This window comes from Ambystoma mexicanum, chromosome 2p (genome assembly GCF_040938575.1).
Source record: "Ambystoma mexicanum isolate Mex_15411 chromosome 2p, UKY_AmexF1_1, whole genome shotgun sequence".
Classification (NCBI taxonomy): Eukaryota; Metazoa; Chordata; class Amphibia; order Caudata; family Ambystomatidae; genus Ambystoma; species Ambystoma mexicanum.
Window position 1 is genome coordinate 126,498,925 of NC_090923.1, and position 22,072 is coordinate 126,520,996.

At 47.4% G+C, this 22,072-nt stretch overlaps 1 protein-coding gene across 3 annotated transcripts in view; it reads left to right on the plus strand.

Annotated features, from left to right (window-relative positions):
* The window catches only part of CHCHD6 (coiled-coil-helix-coiled-coil-helix domain containing 6), a 3,402,742-nt gene extending 3,384,587 nt beyond the window's left edge, over positions 1-18,155 (plus strand). For all 3 annotated transcript variants that reach the window (XM_069643379.1, XM_069643378.1, XM_069643380.1), the window contains one exon: positions 17,839-18,155. In XM_069643379.1, coding sequence (XP_069499480.1) covers positions 17,839-17,862 — 24 coding nt within the window. In that variant the 3' untranslated portion in view covers positions 17,863-18,155. The remainder of the gene's footprint in view (positions 1-17,838) is intronic.
* The last annotated feature ends 3,917 nt before the right edge of the window (positions 18,156-22,072 follow it).

Genomic DNA, 22,072 nt, shown 5'->3' on the forward strand with positions numbered 1-22,072 from the left:
TCAGAAGCATTGAACATAATAGGGCAATCCACCCAGTTAAGCAGGTGTTTGGATTTGAAACAACCTTTGGTTATCAAGAGTACCTGGACAATGTATGCCTCAGGTCCATGGGCTCATTATATATTAAGTTATGAATGGGCATCCTACCAGTGGCCTGCTTGCACAACAAGTGGACTAGTAACAACACGGAAGTGGGCTCGTTCTGTGATGATCAAGCTGAAAGCATTGTCCGCTTCATGTTGATATGCCCCCACTATCTAGATCTGAGTAAGAGTTATCCTTTTGAAGGACTAGTCTGAGGGCCATTGAGCCGTAAAAGTACAGCTGTGCAAACGCCCTGCAGCTGCATGTTTTTGGGCTCCAATATCATAACTGAGAGGTGGGAGCCCCTGAGGTTTAGAAAAGCAAACTCCTAGACCAATGACATAGATGTGGGACGCTGTTACCAAAAGCACCAGCACTTTCAGCCGCCTTCTCTGTCCTCCTTCCATAACAGAATCCTGTCCGTGCCAAATGTCAAAATACTTCATGCTATTAAGTCACTAAGCCGTTGTCAGTCTAGACCTTCCCAGGCTACGTGACGGCGTAGGGTACAGCTCTACTCCCTACTGGGAAGAATGCTGCACTGCAGTTAGCGCAACTGACCAGTGAAACAGACAACTGGGAGTGATGTCACTGTGCCACAGGAGACAGGAAGGAAGAGATTAACCTGCTGCCCCAAACAAAAAATTGTGAATAGCAGACCGGCACACATGTTATCCATAGCCTTACTTTAAACAGAGCGCTAGCCTTAACTGCCAAAATTGGAAGTGACAATAACCTAACCATAATACAAAATAAGACATGTACATGTGTAGCAACTCGGAAGGCTTGAAAGATTAAAAGGGTGGCACACACGTCCAACATTGGCCAAATTTGGCAGTGACAATAACCTGACTAACCCCTTTTATTCATAATAAGAAAAGACATTTACGTATATAACATTGCTTGCTTGAAAGATTGGAAGGGCTGCACGAATGGCCAACTATCAACTACTTCTCACAAAACCTTCTTTTTGGAGAAATTGAAATAATTGCAGACTTACTGTAGACTGGGGGTCAGTGGTCCCATCTCATATGATCCATGAGATGGAACCAAATAAATAGGTTTTCTTTATGGTTGTATCATGACAATTCACATTGCTGCAGCGTATGAATTGCTTCTTGCAGAACTTCTCGAAGGCGAATGACTTGGAAGAATGCTGCTACCTGGGAGTTATATTAGAGCAGCAGTCCTCATAATGGAATTAACTTCTCCTCCAAATCCAGAGGCTAGTGGCAGCTGATCTGGAGGAATGGAACCTTACATTTGGCAAATATTTACAGTTCCAGTTAATCCCTGTTCTGAAGTGCACACCTACTACTTGTCAAAGAATAGTATTTAATGCCGAGGCCTCACTGCTCGAGGGTCGATGCCCAACGACTCCGCCACTGAACGCCAGCTTAATCTCAAGAATTGAATCAGGCCTTTCACTGCGCCCTAGGTGCGGCAGCGCTAAAGTGATTGCACGCATCGCAGGCTACAATTTGAGCAGTGGGTACCGGGCTCATTACAGGCAATCTTTTAATGGTGATGTTTGAACCAAGACCGGCAATTTGAATTGTACTTCTACAGCGGATGTATGTGATTTTCATAGGGAAAATAAATTGTGGTAAAAATGAAGCAGAATAAACTGTGGGGAAAATATCATAAAGTCCTATTTGAAATGTAATTGCAAAAAATCAAGTGGAGAAATTGGGACAGCCAAAACAAAAACACTGTTGTTAAAAAATAACATAAAATGATTATTCAAAAATAGCAAGCCTTATTTGCTTACTTTCCCTGTTGAATACTCTCACTGGTGCATGCCCATCCTTTTCCATTACTACTGTATCCCCATGTACCATCATGCTCACATGCTAAAGGACCATTTTTCTTTCCACTGTCAGTAGTCAAGAGATGGGTTATCTCCATCTTATCCTTCCCTTCCCAGCCAACCCAAGCCTCCGCCACTCTAGCAATAATCAGTCGCCTCACAACAAATCCCAATACAATCTCACACACAAACCACAGCTACAAGAACATCCCTCATGGTCCTGGCCTGGTGGGAATTCTCACTGGATCCAGCTACTGATCAACAGATCTTTGGTCATCTGCTACTGGGAAAATTCCAATTACATCTTTGAACTGATTATTATGTCGATGGATCCATTTTGTCTGGTATTTTCATGTAACCAATAGAATGCCTCTATTTTCTTCAGCTCACCCCTATATAGGCTAGTGTGCAAAACAACACATGCCACCACTGAGCCCATTAGAAACTAAATTGTAACGGTTTTACTGAAACTTTACCAATGGGTTTCCCTCATTATTTGCGGGTGGGTGTGAGGTTCCTGGCCCGGAAAGCAAACATACCACTAATTTCAGTGGTAGGTATTGTGAGGAATCTGAGAGCATCCTTACTTCTTTCCCCAAAATATCCCCCCCCCCCCCAGGTGGCCAGGGGAAAGGCAGTCTCTTTCGAATCCTGATCCTGGGTGTGGATATGCAAGAGAGGATCACCTGGGAGGAGACTTGGGGAGTGTTGATGAGGCACCCTTGGGTGAGACACATTATCCCTAATTTCCCTTTAATAAGGAATCAAATGTCCCACAGGCTTTTATAGGGTATTACCAATCCTTTCCATATTTTATTAGAAAACCATCTCCCAATACATTCCACTATGGTACTGAGATGAGGAAGAAACCACATAGAAACATACATCAATCCTTTATTGGCTCAGAAATGCACAAACACTACTTTTGTACTGGGACGAGGAAAAGGGATGCCGAGCACCAAAACCGTTGTGCAATTAAAGTGGATGGCCTGCACCTGAAACCAAAAAGGTAGTATAAATGGCATGCTCAGGTGAGGCTAATGAGATCACCTATGGAAGAGGGGAACACCTGTGGAAGGGAGACTGCCTGTGGCACGCTTGCAGATGGAGAAGACAGAGGTGAAGGCAGGGAGACGTGTGGCCGAAGCACCGAGGTTCTGCAGAGTCATTGCAGCGGAACCAGAGTGTGAAGGGCGTTTTCAGAAGGTGTCTGGCGGCAGGGTCGGGCTGCTGACCTCCTCCAGTCAAGAGGACACCCCTTCCGGTAACCCAGGTGTCAGAGACCCTGGAAGAGAGCCGTGCCGAGCCGAGAGCAGTGTCGGCCACAAAGAGCCGACCAAAGCAGAGCAGAGCACACAAAGACTGAGTACCCGCTGAGTCAAGTCAGGCTGAATGACTCTGGGAGGTTGTGGTGCGAGCCACGTTGTCAATGCAGGACAGAGCGCTCATGAGTGAGCGAATGCCCGCGCAGGCAATGGGATTGCTGGCCCAAATGTAAAGTACAGATAAGCGATGACTATGATACCGTGAAGGTTGACCTTAATGATTGGAGCAGTTTGTGAATACCAAACTGTGCTGAAATTGGGAAGGCCACGGAAGGGTAAAAAAGAGTGAGGTTTAAAGTGCTTGAGAAGCCTGTGAACAGGGTGCAGATTCCCAGCAGGAGTGTGATATCTGAATTAATGGTTACATTGTTTTTGATATGAATGATATGCAGTTTTGAATACAGAACCAAAGGAAAGTAACCATGATTGAATGCCACTTGAATGGAAAGCAGAGAAAAAGGTTCTCTGGTACAAAGGAACTGTGAAGCATGTAAACTTTAGAAAGCAAGCATTGGTAAAGAATATAAGGTAATGTGATTTGTAGAATATGAGAGAAAACAAGCATTAGCAAGAGCCATAAAGAAAAGAGGAACTGTACAAGTTGAAAGTTGAAACTGTGGCAAAGCTATGAGAAACTTTGATAATCCTGCAAGTGAATGGTGGCCAAACACGTATTGAAAAGGACTGCAATAATCTAAGTCCAATACCTGAAGCAGTGGCTGTGTAAGTGGGTAAGAGAAGCCAATAAGGTGTGTCTGTTGCATGACCAGTAATGGGTGGACAGTGCAGTCCAACAACTGCACCTAGACCAAATACACCCAACTAAAAAGACGACACTTAACTCATCTATAAGTTTATGGTTGCCTGTCAAGAAATGCTTGTACATTGAGAACTGAAAAAGTTGGACTTGGTGATATTGGTCAAAGACACAGAAGCCTAAAAGCTGGGAAGAATCTTGAGGAATTGTGTTGTTGTGAAAACAGTGAGAGACTTGAAAGCTTGGAGAAGGGAACCCCTTTTAATTGAAAGTGAACTGTTTATGAATGTTGGGGAAGGGAGAACCCCTTTACTGACCAAGAGCTGGAAGAAACTCTGAACTTTTGTTTGAACACTTTTTAATTTGATGCTGACTTCCCGACATACTTTGAACAAATAGATGTGATGGCAAGTATAGGTTTTGGAGAGAAGGTCCTGGCTACCTTGCAGTGGTGGGCGAATGCTCTCTTAGCTGCGTCTTGGTCTGAGACGCATCTAAAACAGCATTCGCTCTCCGGGACTGTGTACACAGCCACAGGCCCATCGAGGAACCAAGACTGTCACTACACAGGAACCTGTTTAACGTCACGGGGAAACCCAACCAGGGCCAAAACACCCATTCGTACCTTAGCCTTGATAGAGACCCACGAGGTCGAAACACGTGTCAGCTGACCACCACTAAGACCATGAGTCTACACCGAAATAAAAGTACACCGTACCAACCGCACTCGGCATGGAAATCATCCTTTCCAAACATACCACTGCAAGGTAGCCAGGACCTTCTCTCCAACATTACGAAGAGGTGTGGGCTTCACCGCCACCGACCTGTGACCTCGCCTATATTATAATTGTACTACAAACAACTAGAGTTTAGCGCAGGAGTGTTCACATCCTAGGGCCCGCTTTCTTAAGTATAGGTTTTGGACATAGACCGACATTTACTTTGGACTTCCTCACACAGACTACCATTAGTTTCGGTCAGGTATGGAAATCCCACCTTAGCATAGGGCATGTTAAACCTTATCCCAACCTCAATGTGATATTAATAAAAGGTGGAGCTCAAACTTTCCTCAGTTGTCTGTGTCTACTTCCTGATGCCTTCACAAATGATGTCAGGAGTGGGTTGTGGATCAACCGATACAAGTTGGGTTAAGTCCCAAAGCGTCAGACCCCTCAGTAGCCACAGAAGGCTCTGTTGGGTTTTACATTTGCAGTGGTAGGTAAGACGTCATTCCCCCAGGTGAAAGAAGATTGATACCCACTGATCTGGTTTTCATTCCACCATCACATACATACATCAGTCTGCCTCCTAAGTCGGGGTTAGCACGGAGATTTGGGATTGATGTATTAGCGGGGGTCATAGATCCGGACTTCAGGGGAGACATCAAGGTATTACTTCAGACTCATGGAAAGGATCCCCTTCAGATCCATCAAGGGGACAAAATAGCACAGGGAGTGATCGAGAGGGCAATGTTTCCTAGGGTAAAGGAAGAGGCCGGAAGAAAGGTGACAGAGGGAGGCACTCATGGCTTTGGGGAAGCTGACGAACCACCTGACATCCCACAAAAACCAGAGCCCTGAAGAGTCGGGTAGAAGAACCGGAAACTCTTCCTGACCTAGCCTTTGTCCAAAGAAACAACTCGGTGTTAGTGGAAGCCTTCCTATATGTCAGTCTGGAAAGAGGGGGCCCTGAGAGAGGAGGGCCCTTTTTCTTTTTAAATCATAGATTATTGTACAGAAGGGACACCACCTCAGAGGGCCTGGCTAGAACATAGTAGGTTATACACAAAAGCCATAAGCATTGGGTCCTGGAGATAGCTCACTCTCACCTAACGTGCTGTCATTTAGGACAAAACAAGTCACAGGGCCAAATTCTGAATACATTCCATTGGCCCGGGATTCATGCTGATATTAAGACCGTTCTACAGTCCTGTGAAATAGGCCAAAAGACCAGTGCCCATATGCCACCTCCCTCACAACCACTCCCAAAAATTGAAGTTCCATTTTCCCGAATTGGTATGCATATTCTAGGTCCCTTGGAAATATCAAAGTTAGGGAATAAGTATATTCTGGTCATAGTAGACTATGCCACACGATATCCCTAAGCCTTTCCCACTCAGCAGATCATGAAACACCTATTCCCCTTTTTCTTGAGAGTAGGGTTTCCTAAAGAAATCTTAATAGTTCAAGGCTCTACGTGTATGAGCAAGCTCATGGGAGAAGTACTACGGTTATTGCATATTACCACCCTTAGAACTTCACTATGCCATCCCCCATCCACACACAGATGGCCTTGTGGAAAGATTTAATAGCACACTGAAGACAATATTAAGAACATTTGTCGTACAGGACGTACGGAATTGCAATCAAATGATACTGTGGGCATAATTTGCTGTTAAGAAAACCCCTTGGGCTTCTACAGGCTTCTCCATGTTTGAATTACTTGAGGGACGGAACATCGAGACATCGTAGACATGTTAACGGAAATCTGGCAGGAAAAGAGAGGAATCCCCAATCCCACCCAAATAGTATAGAGGCTTAAAGGACACAGACTGCGGTAAGATCTCTTGTTCAAACCCATATGCCCAAAGCACAAGAACAACAGAAAACATCATATAATCAAAAGGTCACCTTATGCTCTTTCTCGGTAGGTCAAAAAGTCCTAGTCTTGCTGCCAACCCTCCTGAGAAATTAATATCTAAATGGCATGGGCCATATGAGGTACTAGAACAATAGGGCCCTGTAATTACAAAATTTTTCAACCTGACCCGCCGATTGAAAACCCAGGTATACCATATACATCTCCTTAAAGAGTGGAAAGAAAATACCAGAGAGTCAACTACCAGCGTTTTGTCATGTTTATTGCTCGATTACTCTGAAAGAAAGGAATTCAATCCTCCTGATATTAGTAACAATCAAAAACAAGATCTGTATGACCTACTCAACCAATTTACCGATGTATTTAAAGAGGAGCCAGGGAGGGTGAAGGGATTATATCACCAAATGGTACACCTAAAACCTTACAGGCGACGCGAGGCAAGGAAAATGACCATCATCCAGGAAGTCGAGCAAATCCTAGATGCTAATATTATTGAACCGACCACCAGTGCCTGGTCTTCCCCCATAGGTCTCGGGAGGATAGCTCAGCAGCAAAGTGCTTGCCTTGGAAGCAAGACGACACAGAGCAACACAGGTTCGATCCCCTGGGCCCGCGCTTAGAAACCTCTGGGTATTAAGCGCTTTATAAATGATCTATCATATCATAGTGGTAGTAGCTAAACTGGATGGAAGCTGCAGATTTTGTAGTAACTTCAGAAAGGTTAATGCAAAATCGGGCTTTGATCCTTATCCCATGCCTTGCATCAATGATCTTATTGACAGCCTTGGTAACGCTATCTCTCTACCATAGCTCAAACTTTCTTAAGTAGTCTGTGTCTACTTCCTGTTGCCTTTACAGTATGGTCATGGCTGAGAGACCGACGGGCAACTGGAATCCAAGAAATGGGGTTAAGAAGTTTTATTAAAATACCAGAAAATTAAGGTAATAGGTTTAATTGATATTATGGGTGGAAATCTTCATGAACTGGTGCAAAGGAAACAAACGTCTAAGGGCTGTGGTCATTGGTCTTTTCCCCTCTCTTGGTAACTTCACTCATTTTGTGATAAACAGTAACTGGAGTGTTGAGCCCTCCCCCACATTAACTTCTTAGCAGAGCTGTAGAGTCTTTCTTGGTTTATTTGGTCTGGGTCAGGATGTTGAGTTCCTGGACTGGAACAAAATCTGGCATCACCAGCTCAGTTACCTTGGGTCTTCTCGACTGGCTCCAATTCTCAGCCCCCAACATGGGTCTTCATCACTGCATACAGTACAGTTCACTGTACCACCAGTTTTGTTAGCAGATTTACAGTATGCTTTTTAGCAGCTCATGTTTCAGCACTAGACGTGTGGGGCAAGTTCCTACGTTTGCATACAGGACCTAATAGAAATGCACTCGCCCCATGGTGACAGGTGACAACATATTTACCAGTGCTTTCTCTAAAAAAAAGCACACTTAATATTTGGTGCAATGCTGCCAACCCAAATCCAGCCATGCACAGTGAAACCTATTTGCCATTTACTCCTAACAAAGTTTGTTTCAGTAAATGAAAAAAGAAACGTTTCAAACATCACCTTGCTCACAAGCAAGGTGAAGCACCATGCAAATGGTACTCTTCCAGCATAAAAGGTCCTCGCCAATGCGAGTGGGCTAGTAGATTTTGTGAGCCTTGTTTAGGAAGATTCTTTTCAATTTTACACCTATAATAATCCTAGTTTAAGCCTTGAAACCTTTGCAACTTCATTAAATTAAAGAAGTGCAAAATTGCCAGATTGTGCAAATAATTGGTATTACTAAAGTGGCTGTAAGCACAATATATAGTACCAAATCCCCTAATGGCGATCCTTGGTCTGTGTATTCAAATGGGGGAGTTCCATTTGGGGAATGCCAATAAAATTGAGGGAAGCGGGTTGTCCCCTTGAGTCCTCTTACCAAACATGAGCAAGAGCTGTGGAGTGTACTTTGCTGAGCTGCCTGTGTTTGCACTTACCCATTCCAATCCTTAACCTTTTGTGGGTGGCCTAAGTAACCCTCATTAAGTGGCGGCAGAGTCTTTTAGGTCTCTGTTAAAGACTGTCTCATCCAGTGCGTTGGTCACTCTCCTCAGACGGTATGGTTAAGAAAATGCTGAACTCGAACTACAGACAACTGCTGTTGTGTACATACTCCTACATCCCGTCCCTTTTTCTCCATACTGCAAGGGCATCCATCACTAGGGACGGGAACGGAACCTTTGTCACCTGAAAACATTTCTTTACCCATTTAAATTTAGTCACACACAGGGGCGTGGCCCCGGGAGCATGAGCTCTCTTGTCTCCGCCCTCCGGCATCACACCTCAGTCCTCTTTTCCAAGTCAACGAGAGCGGACCTGCTTCACCTGCGCTGTGGTTGAGACCCTTTTTTTTCCTCATAATTCCATGCGTTTTCTTCAGTCTTCCCCTTGGAACTCAGTCCCAGTTTTTCTTTTATCCATTCTAACATTTTAATTTCCAACAGCCTCCTGTGCCTCATCCCTCCTCGGCACATGTAGGACCCAGTGGGCTTTAGTAAGGGCCCTTCCTGCGATGGATCCTTTCCGATGTTGGACCCGCACGCACTCTGCTTCCGCTGCCCAGGAGAAGACTATGGCTGGGACGGCTGTTAAGTGTGCAGCGCCCTAACTCCCCGGTCACTCAAGAACCGGCTTGCTAGTTGGAGGGAGCTGTTTTCCAGGTCTCCCCCAGAGCAGAACAAGGAGTACGTGCGCAGGAAGGCCAAGGTAGGTATTCTGTTCTCCAAAGCACCCTGCAAGGGTGATTGCTTCCCTGGGAAGCAGCCAAGCGGGAGGGGTCAGTCAGGCCCTGTCAACAGCCAGGGCACCGAGGCTCAGTGAGCTACCGGCCTCACGGCAGAGGGGTCCACTGATCCTCCCGGTTGCACAGCTGAGGGGTCTGTCGGCTCTAATACCGGGAAGTCTCCCGAGGGGCTCTGCCCTGCTACCGGGCCTATGTCCAAAGGGGCACCTTCACGCAGCAGTACTACTAGATTTATGTCCGAGGGCGATCAGCCTACCAGGCATGGAGTAGTAAATGGGTGGAGACCAGATCCAGTATGGGGTCCGACATGCGTGTGTCGGGCCAAGACAAAATGGATGTGCAGCATGACAAAATGATGGCACGTGACAACACGCGCCACTCAGAAGAACAAGACACTGGACTTCACTCCGAGGGTGCAATGGTCTCTCATATTCACCCCTCAAGTAACCTGGTGCACATCATACCCGGTGCCCTCTGTACAGGGATGCTACATCAAGCCCTTTTAACACACAGAGCAAGCATGGCGTGGGTATAGTGCAGCCCTCCACGTCAGTCACACCATCCAGGTCGGAGCATGAGCGTACATCCCCAGCCTGTGAGTGACAAATTCCTAGTGCTGATGAAATCTCCTCAGATTGGCAGCATACTCAACGAGATTATTAAGGAGATGCTTCCACCAGTGCCCGTACAGTCTTTGGTTGCAGTACAGCTGCATCCGGTTGCTCCTATAGTAGCGGTGGAGCCCCCTTCTGCACTGTCACAGTTGCCTGCACAGCTCTATCTCCATGACCCATTACCCTCCTCCCCCCCGGCCACAGTGCCTCTGGCTATGTCACCTGCGGATCCTGTGGACCGTCCGGGCACCACAGCTCAGAAGGACACGGATAAAGAAGAAGGCCCAGACACATCATCTTCGGCGAGTGCCTTCCATGACAGACTGGCCGGTTTGGCAGAGAGTATCTGGGCATCCCTCCGCTCCATAAGAAACAACCAGAGGAGGTGGGGGGGTCGTGGCAGAGGTCCTCACAGTCAGGACAGCCTCTAGATCCGGCATTCCGTTCCAAAAGGACGTGGAAGCCCTGGCAAAGAAAGGTTTTTCAAAGCCTCACTCTATGCAACCCACCAAAAAGAGGCTGGACGTGAAGTACAGGCAGACAGAAGAGGATACTCTACCCTTACCGGTGCAGCCGCATTCATCGGTGATAGCAGCGGCGTCCATGTACTCCAAGCCCCAAACAGCCACATCTTTCTCCTCTACATCTGCCTTATTAGGAAAGTAAGAGAAAGTACTAGAGGCTTATGGGAAGAAGATCTATTCCAAACGCGGTCTCCACCTGCGTCAACCCAATAGGGACACTATGCTGGCTGCGGCAAATCAGAGGCTATGGAGGGAGATTGCAGATTTTCTCCCAGATCTCCTGGTTCACAAGCAAGCCTCCTTCAAGGATGGATTGGCTGAGGCCAAAATAGTGGCGCAGGACCTTATGGAGTTCACTTTGGGACATATAGACATGGCCATCAGGGTAAATCTGTGTGACCACGCATACAAGGCGAACAGTGTGACTTAACCTTAACCACGACGTCGAAGACTGGATCCTGGATCTCCCATTTGAAGGGACTAGGAACTGGATAAGAAGAAAAACAGTGCCCAAACCGCCCATTATTTGGCTATTGGCTATTCTGGCAAAGCCTGCACCCAGGACATTCGGGTAGGAGCAAGCCCGTTCTGATAGGGGCAGGACATTCGACGGATTCAGGGCCTTCCAGGATCGGAAGGCTAGTCAGCCTGACAGGTCTCCCAGCCATCACAGGTGTAAATAACAATGCAAATCACATAAAGGCTTCTTCCAGTCCCCCTCTCAGGCACCTGCCTCAGAGTGAAAGAAGCAGTGACGACCCCATCAAGGTCCACAGTTTCTCTGATGGGGTGCAGGCTGGCTCTTCACATTCAGTCCTAGTGGACTCTATTTGCGGGTCCATGGATCCTATCAGTGGTTTCCCATGATTTTCGTCTATCTCTCCCTCCGGAACCACATGCTTCTGCTCCCCTCCCTCAGATTGGGACACCAGCACTCCTCGCGGAGACCCGCTCGCTTGTACAAAGTGCGGAAGTGAATGAAGATCCCCTATCTCTACGTGCAAGTGGTTCTAGATCTGTCCTTCCTGAGGCTATTGCTACCCCTTCAAAGGCTCAAGATCGTTACACCAGCTCTGATAGCGGAGTCTCTGTGTGGGGGAGATTGGACATGCTCCCTGGACTTGAAGGATGCATACTGTGAGAATCCAGAAGGTGTCTCACCCAATAGGGGATCTGTCATCCAGGTGGCCATGACACGGCCATCGCCTATTGGATCCAGACCCTGGGGGTGGACCAGTGTGGGATGATCACCTGGGTGAGGGGTCTTTGGGAGTGGGGCCCCGAACGGTGAGATGCGGTATCCCTCTCCCTGTAACACTTTTTTCCCATGCACCCGATGGGATATTTAGAAACTCAACCTCCCTCCCCCCAACTTGTCCTGCACGATCACTTATACTCGGACCGCCCGCTCTGGGAGAAAACAGACTCACACCTGAGCCATGTACCTGACATGTCCCAATACTATGATCAGGTGAGGTCACGCAATTATCGACAATCACTTACATCTGACTTCAGTTACACTTCCCCACACGGACAAAAGGCGGAGCCCGAGAGCACACTCTGAGCAAAGCAAAGCACACAAAGTTACAGCAGTTTCAAGTTGGCAGCTGAATGAGAGGAGAAAGACGGCAAGGCATCGAGGTTCGTCAGAAGGGCAACCTACCTGACCTTTTTGGCAGGAAGCTGTTACTTTCACGAAACCTTCAAGACAGAAAGCGTAAGACCAGGAAACAATGCTGAAGAGTCCTGCACTGTTGATCGGAGATATCAAGGGCCCTCCCGCGTAAGTGATCAAGGTGGGGAGCAGCTGCAGACACCTTGGTATCGTCATTGGCTCCAAGAGCAAAGAAACGACAGAGAGCAACACACATGGTTAATTAGGGAGACCAATGCCAGACGGGACTGTGTTGAAGTCAAGGTTGCAAGCGGCAACATTGTAAAATGAGTACCGAAACAAACATTGTTAAATGCGTGTGATGAAAGACTCAAGAGAAGCTAAATTGCTTGTGAATATCTGAACATTAGAAGCAAAGATATGCTACTGTTGACAGAGTGGTCCGGCACTTTGAATGTGCTGAGTCGAAGGTCTCTGTGTGGTATCCTGACAAAAGATGTGAAGTGTAAATTGTGTGAGGTGAATCAAAGTGGTCCTGTGACTGTTTAAGCAAAACCCATCGCACATTTGAATGTTTTCGATCTAAACATCGAGAGGATCTGAGCCCGGACAAAGGGGATCCGTGGTCTGAGCCCGGATGAGGGAGACCAAATTGTAAACATTGTAGAAAAAGAGTCTGAGCCTGGACAAGGGGGACCCGTGGTCCAAGCCCAAAGGAGGGAGACAAATCTTGAACTTATGAATGTGAGAACCATGACAAAGGAAAGGAACTTTTGTGTTTTGTTTGTTACATCAGGCTCTCTGCAATAAGAGACTGTCATTGCGAGAGAGACTTTGGCGGAAGGCCCTGATGCCTATGTGTTGAACTTTTACCTCGTGGTCAAGAAGCCAGAGTGTGTACCCAGCCCGCATGTGTGCCGCCTTGTCTTGTGCTCAAAACCTGGGTGAGGGAAGCCAAATGCTCAACTATCCTGACATATGCTTTCTTTAACACTTTTCTTTTGCATACATTGTTATCCCACACCATTCTGTATTTAGAAGTAAGGATTGACAGTAGATTTAGTAGTATAGGCCCTTTTATTTTGACAGACTCCACTGGGACTGCGTTATTATTATTTGATGGTTGTAGCTTGCTCCCATCCTTAGATTTAGGTTAAGATAGGCATTCAATAAGTTAAATAAACACCCTTGAATTGTGATCACTTGTGTCTGTCTTCACTGTTTGATACCATGCCTTCCTTAAAATACCAACACGTCCCTATATGGCAACCCCAACGCTCCTTCCTACGGTCCTTAGCGATGGGCTTCCATTTCCAGTACAGGGTACTTCCATTCGGGCTCAACTCAGCCCTACAGGTATTCACAAGGCTTATGAATGCAGTGACGGCATTGCTCGGGTTGGAGGGCCACCACGTATGCACATACCTCGATGACTGGCTAGTCAGAGCGGGTTCCCCGGGGAGATTTACCTAGACCTTCGTCTTCCTGGGCCTATTGTGGGATACCAAAGAGCAAAGGATTTTCCCCACCACAGAAAAGATGGCGGCTATCAAGACGGCTACTGGTCACTTTCTCAGCAGGACGATAACTTCGACCTGGTGGTAGCAACATCTTTTGGGAATTATGAAGGCATGCCTGCTAGCGGTCCTGCATATAAGACTCAAAATGAGAAGAGTACAATTACACCTCTTGGCCTCTTGGAACCAGATGACGGGCTCCCATGCAGCATCAATCTCCATCCGGCGGCCCTTCACCAGGATTTGGTATGGTGGAGGAAGGACAACAATCTCATTGTGTGCAGACTGTTCTGGCACCCCCTGCCTACTTGTACTATCACAACGGACTCTGGAAGGATAGGGAGCCACACTAGGCAACTACAGTGTACATGGCACATGGACAAGGGAGGACCAGAAGAGTCGCATCCACTTCGTCGAACTGAAGGCCATTCAGGGCCACCTTACGAGTAATCAGGGGCGAAGTAGTCTGTGTTCAGAACGATGGTCACTTGCATGTTCTACATCAACAAACAAAGGGGCACCAGATCACCTCCCATGTGCAGGCTCACAATCAAGATATGGGACCAGGCTACTGTCCAAAACATATGGCTGTCGGCAATACACCTTCCGGGAGAATCCAACCTGGAGACGGACAGACTCAGCAGATTGGGAGTCGACAACTACGAGTGGCAGCTGGACAAACAAGTCATGTCTGACATCTTCGGGAGATGGGGCCAGTCCCAGATAGACCTCTTCGCCACTGATCAATAGGGTCCTCGGCTAGATCAGAGATGCTTTGTGCCTGAGTTTAATCCTAACAGATCCAGAGTGGCTGGCCAGGCCGTGGTTTTCGGACCATCATACAGCTCTCGGCACAGGATCCGGTGATCTCCCAGTCAATATAACTATGCTCCTCTCCCAGCAAGGGAGGCCGTAGTTCACTCCTCCCCGGAGAGTGGTTAGCCCGAGTTCCTGGTTCCCGACCACATAACCCTGCAACATCTTCATCTATTGCAGGACAAACTGAAAATAATTTAGACAGTCAGAAGCGACTCCACCAGGAAACAATACAAAAGCAAATGGACCAGGTTTTGCTTCTGGGCCAAGGAAAGGGGCATAGACCCATTAAGGTGCACATTGGATCAGGTTCTATCGTTCTAAGCACATTTGGCAGGGCCAAAGCTTCAGGTAGATACATGCCGTTCCTAACTAGCTGCGATAGGTGCATACAGGAATTCAGACAATAAATCATTCTCCACCACCAACCCATTGATTAATAGGCATCTGAGGGGGCTGACAAGGCTGTATCCCCCTATCAAAAGACCACACCCATTATGGGATTTGAACGTGGTGCTGGGTGCCTTGGCGCATAAACCATTTGAGACCATGACTTCTGTGGACATAAGACTGGTCACAATCAAGACAGCTCTACTGGTGGGCCTCAACTTCAGGGCGAAGGGTGAACGAAGTTCAGGCCCTCGTGGTGTCGGATCCCTATGCCATTTTCCATCGGGACATGGTAGTGCTCCGCCCCCACCCTGCATTCCCTCCGAAAGTGGTGTCTTCGTTTCATCTCAATGAGGAGATAATTCCACCAATGTTCTTTCCTAGCCCAAAGGATGAGGCAGAAAAAGTGTTGCACTGTCTAGATGTCAGAAGGGCCCTGAAGTTCTACCTAGACAGGGCTAAGGGCTTCCGCAAGTCAGATGCGTTATTCATCACCTTCGGTGGGTCTAAACCAGGTGGTCAAGCGTCAAAGGCCTTGATAACCAGGTGGATGGTTGCAGCCATTCAGGCGGCGTACAAGTGTTGACAGAAGGAAATTCCAGCAAATCATCTTGCTCATGCAGTTGGGGCTAAAGCAAAGGCGATCGTCTTCCAGAGGCACAACCCTTGGCATACGATTAGCAGAGCAGCTACCTGGGCTACTCCCTCAGCATTCTGCAAGCACTATTGTTTAGATGGCAGTACAAGATCAGAGGCGGCCTTTGGGCAGGTGGTCCTGAGGAACATGTTCTATTGGGGTCTAAATCATCTCACCTCCCTGAGGCGTCAATCGGTGGTAATCGCCCATGTAGTATGGCGGAAAAGGGGCGGGACATAGGAGTAATATAAGTTACTCACCATAGTGACTACCGTACTCCTAGTATCCTTTCCTCCACGTCCTACCTTCCTCCCCATTAAAGAGGTATGTATTTAAGCAGTTTAATCTGGCTGACGCGGACTGAGATGAGACGCCAGAGGGCGGAGTCAAGGGAGCACATGCTCCTGGGGTCACACCCTAGGGCGCGACTTAATTTAAAGGGGTAAAGAAGTGTTTTCTAGTGAAAAAGTGTATGTTCCCATCCCTAGCGAGGGATGCCCATGCAGTATGGAGGAAAGGGGACCATGGACTAGATGTAACTTATAATGTATGGAACAATGCATCCTCCTCCTATTGCTGTCTTCTCTATCCCGCATGCAAGGCCTGGTACGGAATGGCTAGTATAGGAGCACTTACGGTTTGCTACAGGAATTGCGATGTATACGTAGTGAAGGAGAGTGGCCTCTAGTAATGAAACTGCCTTATTTTCACCCTCTACTAAAGTCTGCCATTTCCATGTTCTCTTTGTGCTACTGGCTGCCATAGAGGCGATCAGCATCCAAGAAGATTTTAACAGTGGGAAGCCTCAAATGTTGTTCAGAAGGATGTGCTTAACAGCAGATTCGCAATGAACCAGCACTCTCCAGATTTCCTCCAGTGCTATGAGTTGAGTATCAGACATAAGGTGAAAACCTGCGATCATCATGGGAACACTCTAATTTGACTTACTGCAAATCATTGCATTGATTTGTAACACATATTTGAAGATTTGCAATTTTTGTGGGTTTTATCTTTCCATGTCCTGAAAATGTCAGAAATGCAAGGTATTAAGAATCGGTTTCCAGGTGAGAATTTGTTGCACTGTTCTTTTAGCAATGCTGCAAGATTGACACTGTGATTGTGAATTAAATGTGCAGCATTCGTGCTGATGAGTGAAAAATCCATGAAGCCCGGAAATTGGCCAATGAGTTTAGCTTCACCATTTCCCCGGGCTCATGGCTCTCATCGTGGCCCTCCTGTGTTGAGGGAGAACAGCATAGACAGCCATGCTGGCAGCGTCGTATGTCTCTCAGCACGGGAGCACTGCGCTGGCAGCCATGCCATCAGTTTGACTGTCCTCCCTGCCTTGGCCCCAGACACAGCTAGTGCACCTATATCACCCGCTACCCCCCTCCGTGCCTTACCTGCTCGGGTGGGGGGCAGAGACCCCCTGCTAGCACTGCTCTCATCATTGCCCCGGCCGCACGTGAGACACGTCCCCAGCATGTGCAATCATCTGCCCCTGGCTCCTTACCTTGTTAGAGTGAGGGGCAGCCATCTAGCAGACGCTGCTCTGCCTTTTCTAAGCCTTGCCTCTCCCTCCTCGTAGGCGGTTGCCTTTTTTTATGAAAGGGACATAATAGCTTTATAGACCATGCCCTCAGGCCGTACCAGGAGTAATATGCCCTGAATACCCAGTTAAACACCCTTACTATGCTCGGCTTTTAACTTAGTCTACAGGGCCCAACTTTTACAGTACGGCCCTCGGGCTAGTTCCATAAAGCTCAAGTAAAGCATATTTGCCCAAAAGTGTCAGCACTGCCCCGTCAAATGTATTGCATTGTCAATGAAAACTGGTGAGATTATCCCTTTAAAAAGTAAAGCAGACTTTCTGAAAGGTGCAGGTACTGTTAAGTAAATACACAGCCGGTGCCTGAAAAGTGTATGTACTGCCCATTAAAAGTACATCAGCCTTATTGGGAAGTGCCAGTACTAATACATGGTTGCTATGATGGGAACTGTATGTTTATATTCGTTCATGGGAGAGTTAAAAAGTGAAGTAGTGGTTTGGGCAAACGACATCTCCTCACAACCTTTGACCTTTTTTACACTGCCTTTCAGCACCCTCTGAACAGAGAGCAAGGAGCCCTCACTGAGTATTTTTTGTATGACTAATGATTTGTGTCTAAATATATTTCTTCCACCCAGTTTAGTAGCGGCTGGTCCTCACGAGCTCATAGCACCCTCTCCCCATCTTACTTTAACATGGTGTGAGCATGTTTCCACCTCTGATATTCAATTCTCAATGTGTGTTGACATGTACCCCTTTCCTATCACTGGCGCGTGTTGTTCACCGTTGTGTAAATCTTCTTTTTCAGACCCTGCTGGTTAACCATGGGTAATCCAGAAGCCATTCCTAGTGAAGGGATCCGTGGATCCGTGGCCCCCGGACGTGGGCGGCACCCACCGCTGATGTCACCCATGAAAGAACACATTTTGCCAAGAGGATCCTCGCCCCTGCTCCAAGCACGCGCACATTTTGCTATTAATGAATTTATTGTTGGTGTTTCATGGCTCGAGAGAAATGATTGCAAGGTTCCCTAGCTGTGTGCAGCTCCCCTCTAAATGTCTTGCCCATTCACCTCCATTCCCTCACATTGGTTCTCAGAATAAATGTTAGAATTCTTTACACGCGGCCATGAGTCCAGGGGTGATATTTGAGTAGGATCAAGTGTAATCCCTGATCCAAAGGTGGATATGGTCAGAATCCAATCCGAATCCATGTTTGTATAGAACTTGCTTTCCCATTTACCGTTTAGAGTTTGTTTCACCTTTTTTTACCTGACACATCATTCTGGTGTTTGAGAGTTCGTGGTGTCATAGGTACACGGGGACCAGTCATGTGGCAGCTCTTGGATCTGCCCAGGCCGGATACAGCAGTGGACTCTGTAGGCGTTTTCAATGGCAGAGGTTTGTGTGCCACCTGTACGCCATCGCAGCATTGGACAATAACTTTCCACTCTTCCTCCTGCACGGTTGACTATATGTCCCACCGCTGGCACCCCAGACCTCTGCCACTTCCCCATGGTTTTTGCTCCTGGTAGAATTACAGCTAACTGGTCACACATGGTTTCTATTGGATCCAGTTGCTGGCATGGGGATATTTGATCACCTAGGAGCAGTTGGTAATCTATTGAAGTTGGGCAGGCACATGCCAACACCGTTTCCATCACCATCCTTTCTCTCCCTGTCACCATCTCCTGTTTTGTTACAGAGGTCTCCTCCGGTGTTTTTCTTCTCCAAACAAAGGGCCCCAGTATTCACCGGGGCTTGCCTTGCCCGGGTGCCATAACGGGTATGGGACCTAGGAGTGCCTCACTAATGCCATACTGTTTCTAGATGCAGGATGGGATGGCATGGATGGAAATCAATTCTTGCCTTACTTTTATTTCGCCCCGCAATCTTTATGGTAGCTTTGTTCCTAGAAAGCCATTGTAATGCTTTGTGGTCTACCCTAAATTCACGGAGAGTGTCTCACTCACTTCAGTGCATCGCTTTTAAACTTCCATTAACATTTTTGTAATACATGAAAGTGATGCAATGAACAGCTGCACTACCTACTCACATACATTGCCCATCAAAATTGGGCCCATTGACTTTGTCTGGAAAAGCAATATGCTCCAACGTGATCTGGTAGAGACTGTGGGCCTCATTCCGAGATTGGAGGCAGCCGGCTGCCTCCAATACCGGGTCCGGTTTGGTTGAATGGGGATTTACCGGGTCATTCCGACCCTGGAGGACCCGGTAAGTCCCCATTCAACCAACCATTCCCCATTCCCATTGAGACCCCATAGGGCTCAATGGGAATGGGGAAGGCGCTAATAATGGGCCCGCAAATAGCAGGCCCGTTATTAGCGCCCTGGTCCCTTAGCGGGACCCGTAAAGGACGTGTGGTCAGACCACACGTTCTTTGATGCTCCTGCTAAGGGACATCGGAATTGGGCGTTAAGGGTTTACCGGCACCGGTCTCCTTACCGGTGCCCGGTATCCCTTACCGCCCAACTCAGAATGACCCCTGTAACTGGTTGACTCCAGTTTTTACTTGGGTCTTCAAAAGTGTTATCTGAAATGTTCATTTGCTGTCTTTTTTTATTTGTTTTCTGCTGTTCCACATTCAACAGTGACCAAAAATGCACTATTTCACGCACAAGCCTCTGCCTTTACACATTTCTGTAGAACTGTCCACTCGTCGCATCTGCTTCACATGTTAGAATTTACGCCCGCATTATTATCTTAAATGTGCCATGCATTCCCCAGCACAGGCCTAGGCGAGTGCAGCTGTTCTCGAGGGCACAGTCTCTTTGTTTCAGGCTCTCCACTTAGTCTCAAGATTTTGTTTTCAACCCCTTTTCTCGTGCAACTTTCCACTTCGCTTTTTTAAGCATATTTTCTTTCAAGCAAGTAGAAAATATACAGCTGAGCGTTTCAAGAAATATACAACCAGCAAAACGGTCATAGTCACCAACCAACTGAAGTACTCGTTTCCAATAGCCAAGAAATTAACAAACGAGAAGCACCTTGTCATGCGTGCCAAGGCATCTAAAGAGCATTCTTAAATTGATTTTAATAGGTTCATATCTTGCATGCCGGCTTAACATTTGAATGCACATTGTCCATGCCTCTGGGGCCTGACATGACCACGTCCGGCCAATGCAGCTGGGGCCAATCATGGGTGGGCAGCAAACCGAAATGCCATCTTTCCACTGTTGTACACTCCCCTGGGTCAGGGTGTCCATGCCAAAACGAGCATGTTCCAAACCGCGCATATTATTTAATCTTTTTTTACATTTTATATCCACATGTTTTTGCTTTCTTATGTTTACAGTGTGTTAGACACTCCATCCTGACCCCACGCTGGGGCCATATAGCCTCATAAAACGTTGACCTTTTGTAGTGGCCTGTCAATGATGACACCAAGCCCGATGGTTGTGTTTATGTGCCTTTATTTTACTTTAGCACAAACACTGTTAACATATAATAATAATCTTCCAACATACACTACTATATCTATTGATGTAAGTAATAAAGTCCTCTTGTGCTTTCTATGCTCAGTAAGTACCTATTGTTTAAGCAGGAGGTTGTGTGGAGAGCTGTGGGGCAGCTTGCTGCTCTGCTGCCTGCCTGCTCGGAATGCCTTGAGCAGCACTTGCTCCAGGGACTTCGTTCGGGACCTCTTAAGGTCTTTTACTCTACACCTATTCCAGGTGAGTTTACTGCATATCTGCACATCCATGAGGTGGTGAACTCCAACATTTCCTCTCAGCACTCTTAAAACGCAACCTGTGAAGCGGCAGAAACATAATTCAGAAACTCTTTTTTTCATTTAATTGCTTGAATTTCTTGCACTTTTTACAACAGATTGTTTTAACCTGCCTACTTTTTGTTGAATAGAGCTGTTTTGCACTCTTGTTCATTGACTTAATTGTTCAGTTTGTGTTTACAAAATGTATTTAATTCTGTTTAGCGACTTGCAATCTTTTTTGTTGTGTGTATAGAAAACTGAAATTTCAGCTGAGGAATCCCAGGTTCTGCCTTCCCACAACCTTTTTACGAACAGTTTTGGTTTTAACAGTTTGGCGCATTAACAGTAACGTATGAATAATTTTCTTTCTAGTGGAGAACTAGCAGGCGTTCCTTTGCCACATTTCCCCAATTTGTGTGGGCCTGTGGCTAGAGAGACTAACTGGCCGATTCATGTAATTCCTCACAAAAGTGTTGCACGCGGCTGGCACACAGCGTGCCCGTGCGAATGTCTGCGCCAGCCGCGTGCGATAAAATCAATTTCCGCGCACAGCGTATTCATGGATTCTCGCCTCCAAAAGCAGACGTGGCGCAGAGTGGCGCAGCGACCCTGCAGCAGCGCCAGTTACACCCCCAAGAACGCCCTCGCGCAAGGAAAAGCCATCAAGATCGCAAAACCATCGCAAAGGGCTGCCCCAACCCTGTACCAGTTTACCGGACTGGCAAACAGCAAACGCAAAGCGGGGAACGAGTATTACGGGTGTCGGGAACACGCATGCGCGAGAAGTTTCACACGCGATCTGGCCTGGGGGAGCGTGTGCGTGTATTTCAGGGGTGCGCGAGAAGTATTACACGCGAATGGCCTGGGTGCGTGTATTTCAGGGGTGCGCGCGAAGTTCCACACGCGAATGGCCTGGGCACGTGTATTTCAGGGGTGCGCGAGAAGTACTACACGCGATCGTGAAGTTCCACACGTGATCTGGCCTGGGGGAGCGTGTGCGTGTATTTCAGGGCTGCGCGAGAAGTCTCACATGCGATCGGGCCTGGGGGAGCATGTGCGTGTATTTCAGGGGTGCGCGAGAAGTTCTACACGCAAATGGCCTGGGCGCGTGTATTTCAGAGGTGCGCGAGAAGTACCACACGCGATCGGGCCTGGGGGAGCGTGTGCGTGTATTTCAGGGGTGCGCGAGAAGTCTCACACGCGATCGGGCCTGGGGGAGCGTGTGCTTGTATTTCAGAGGTGCGCGAGAAGTTCAACACGCGAATGGCCTGGGCGCGTGTATTTCAGAGGTGCGCGAGAAGTACCACACG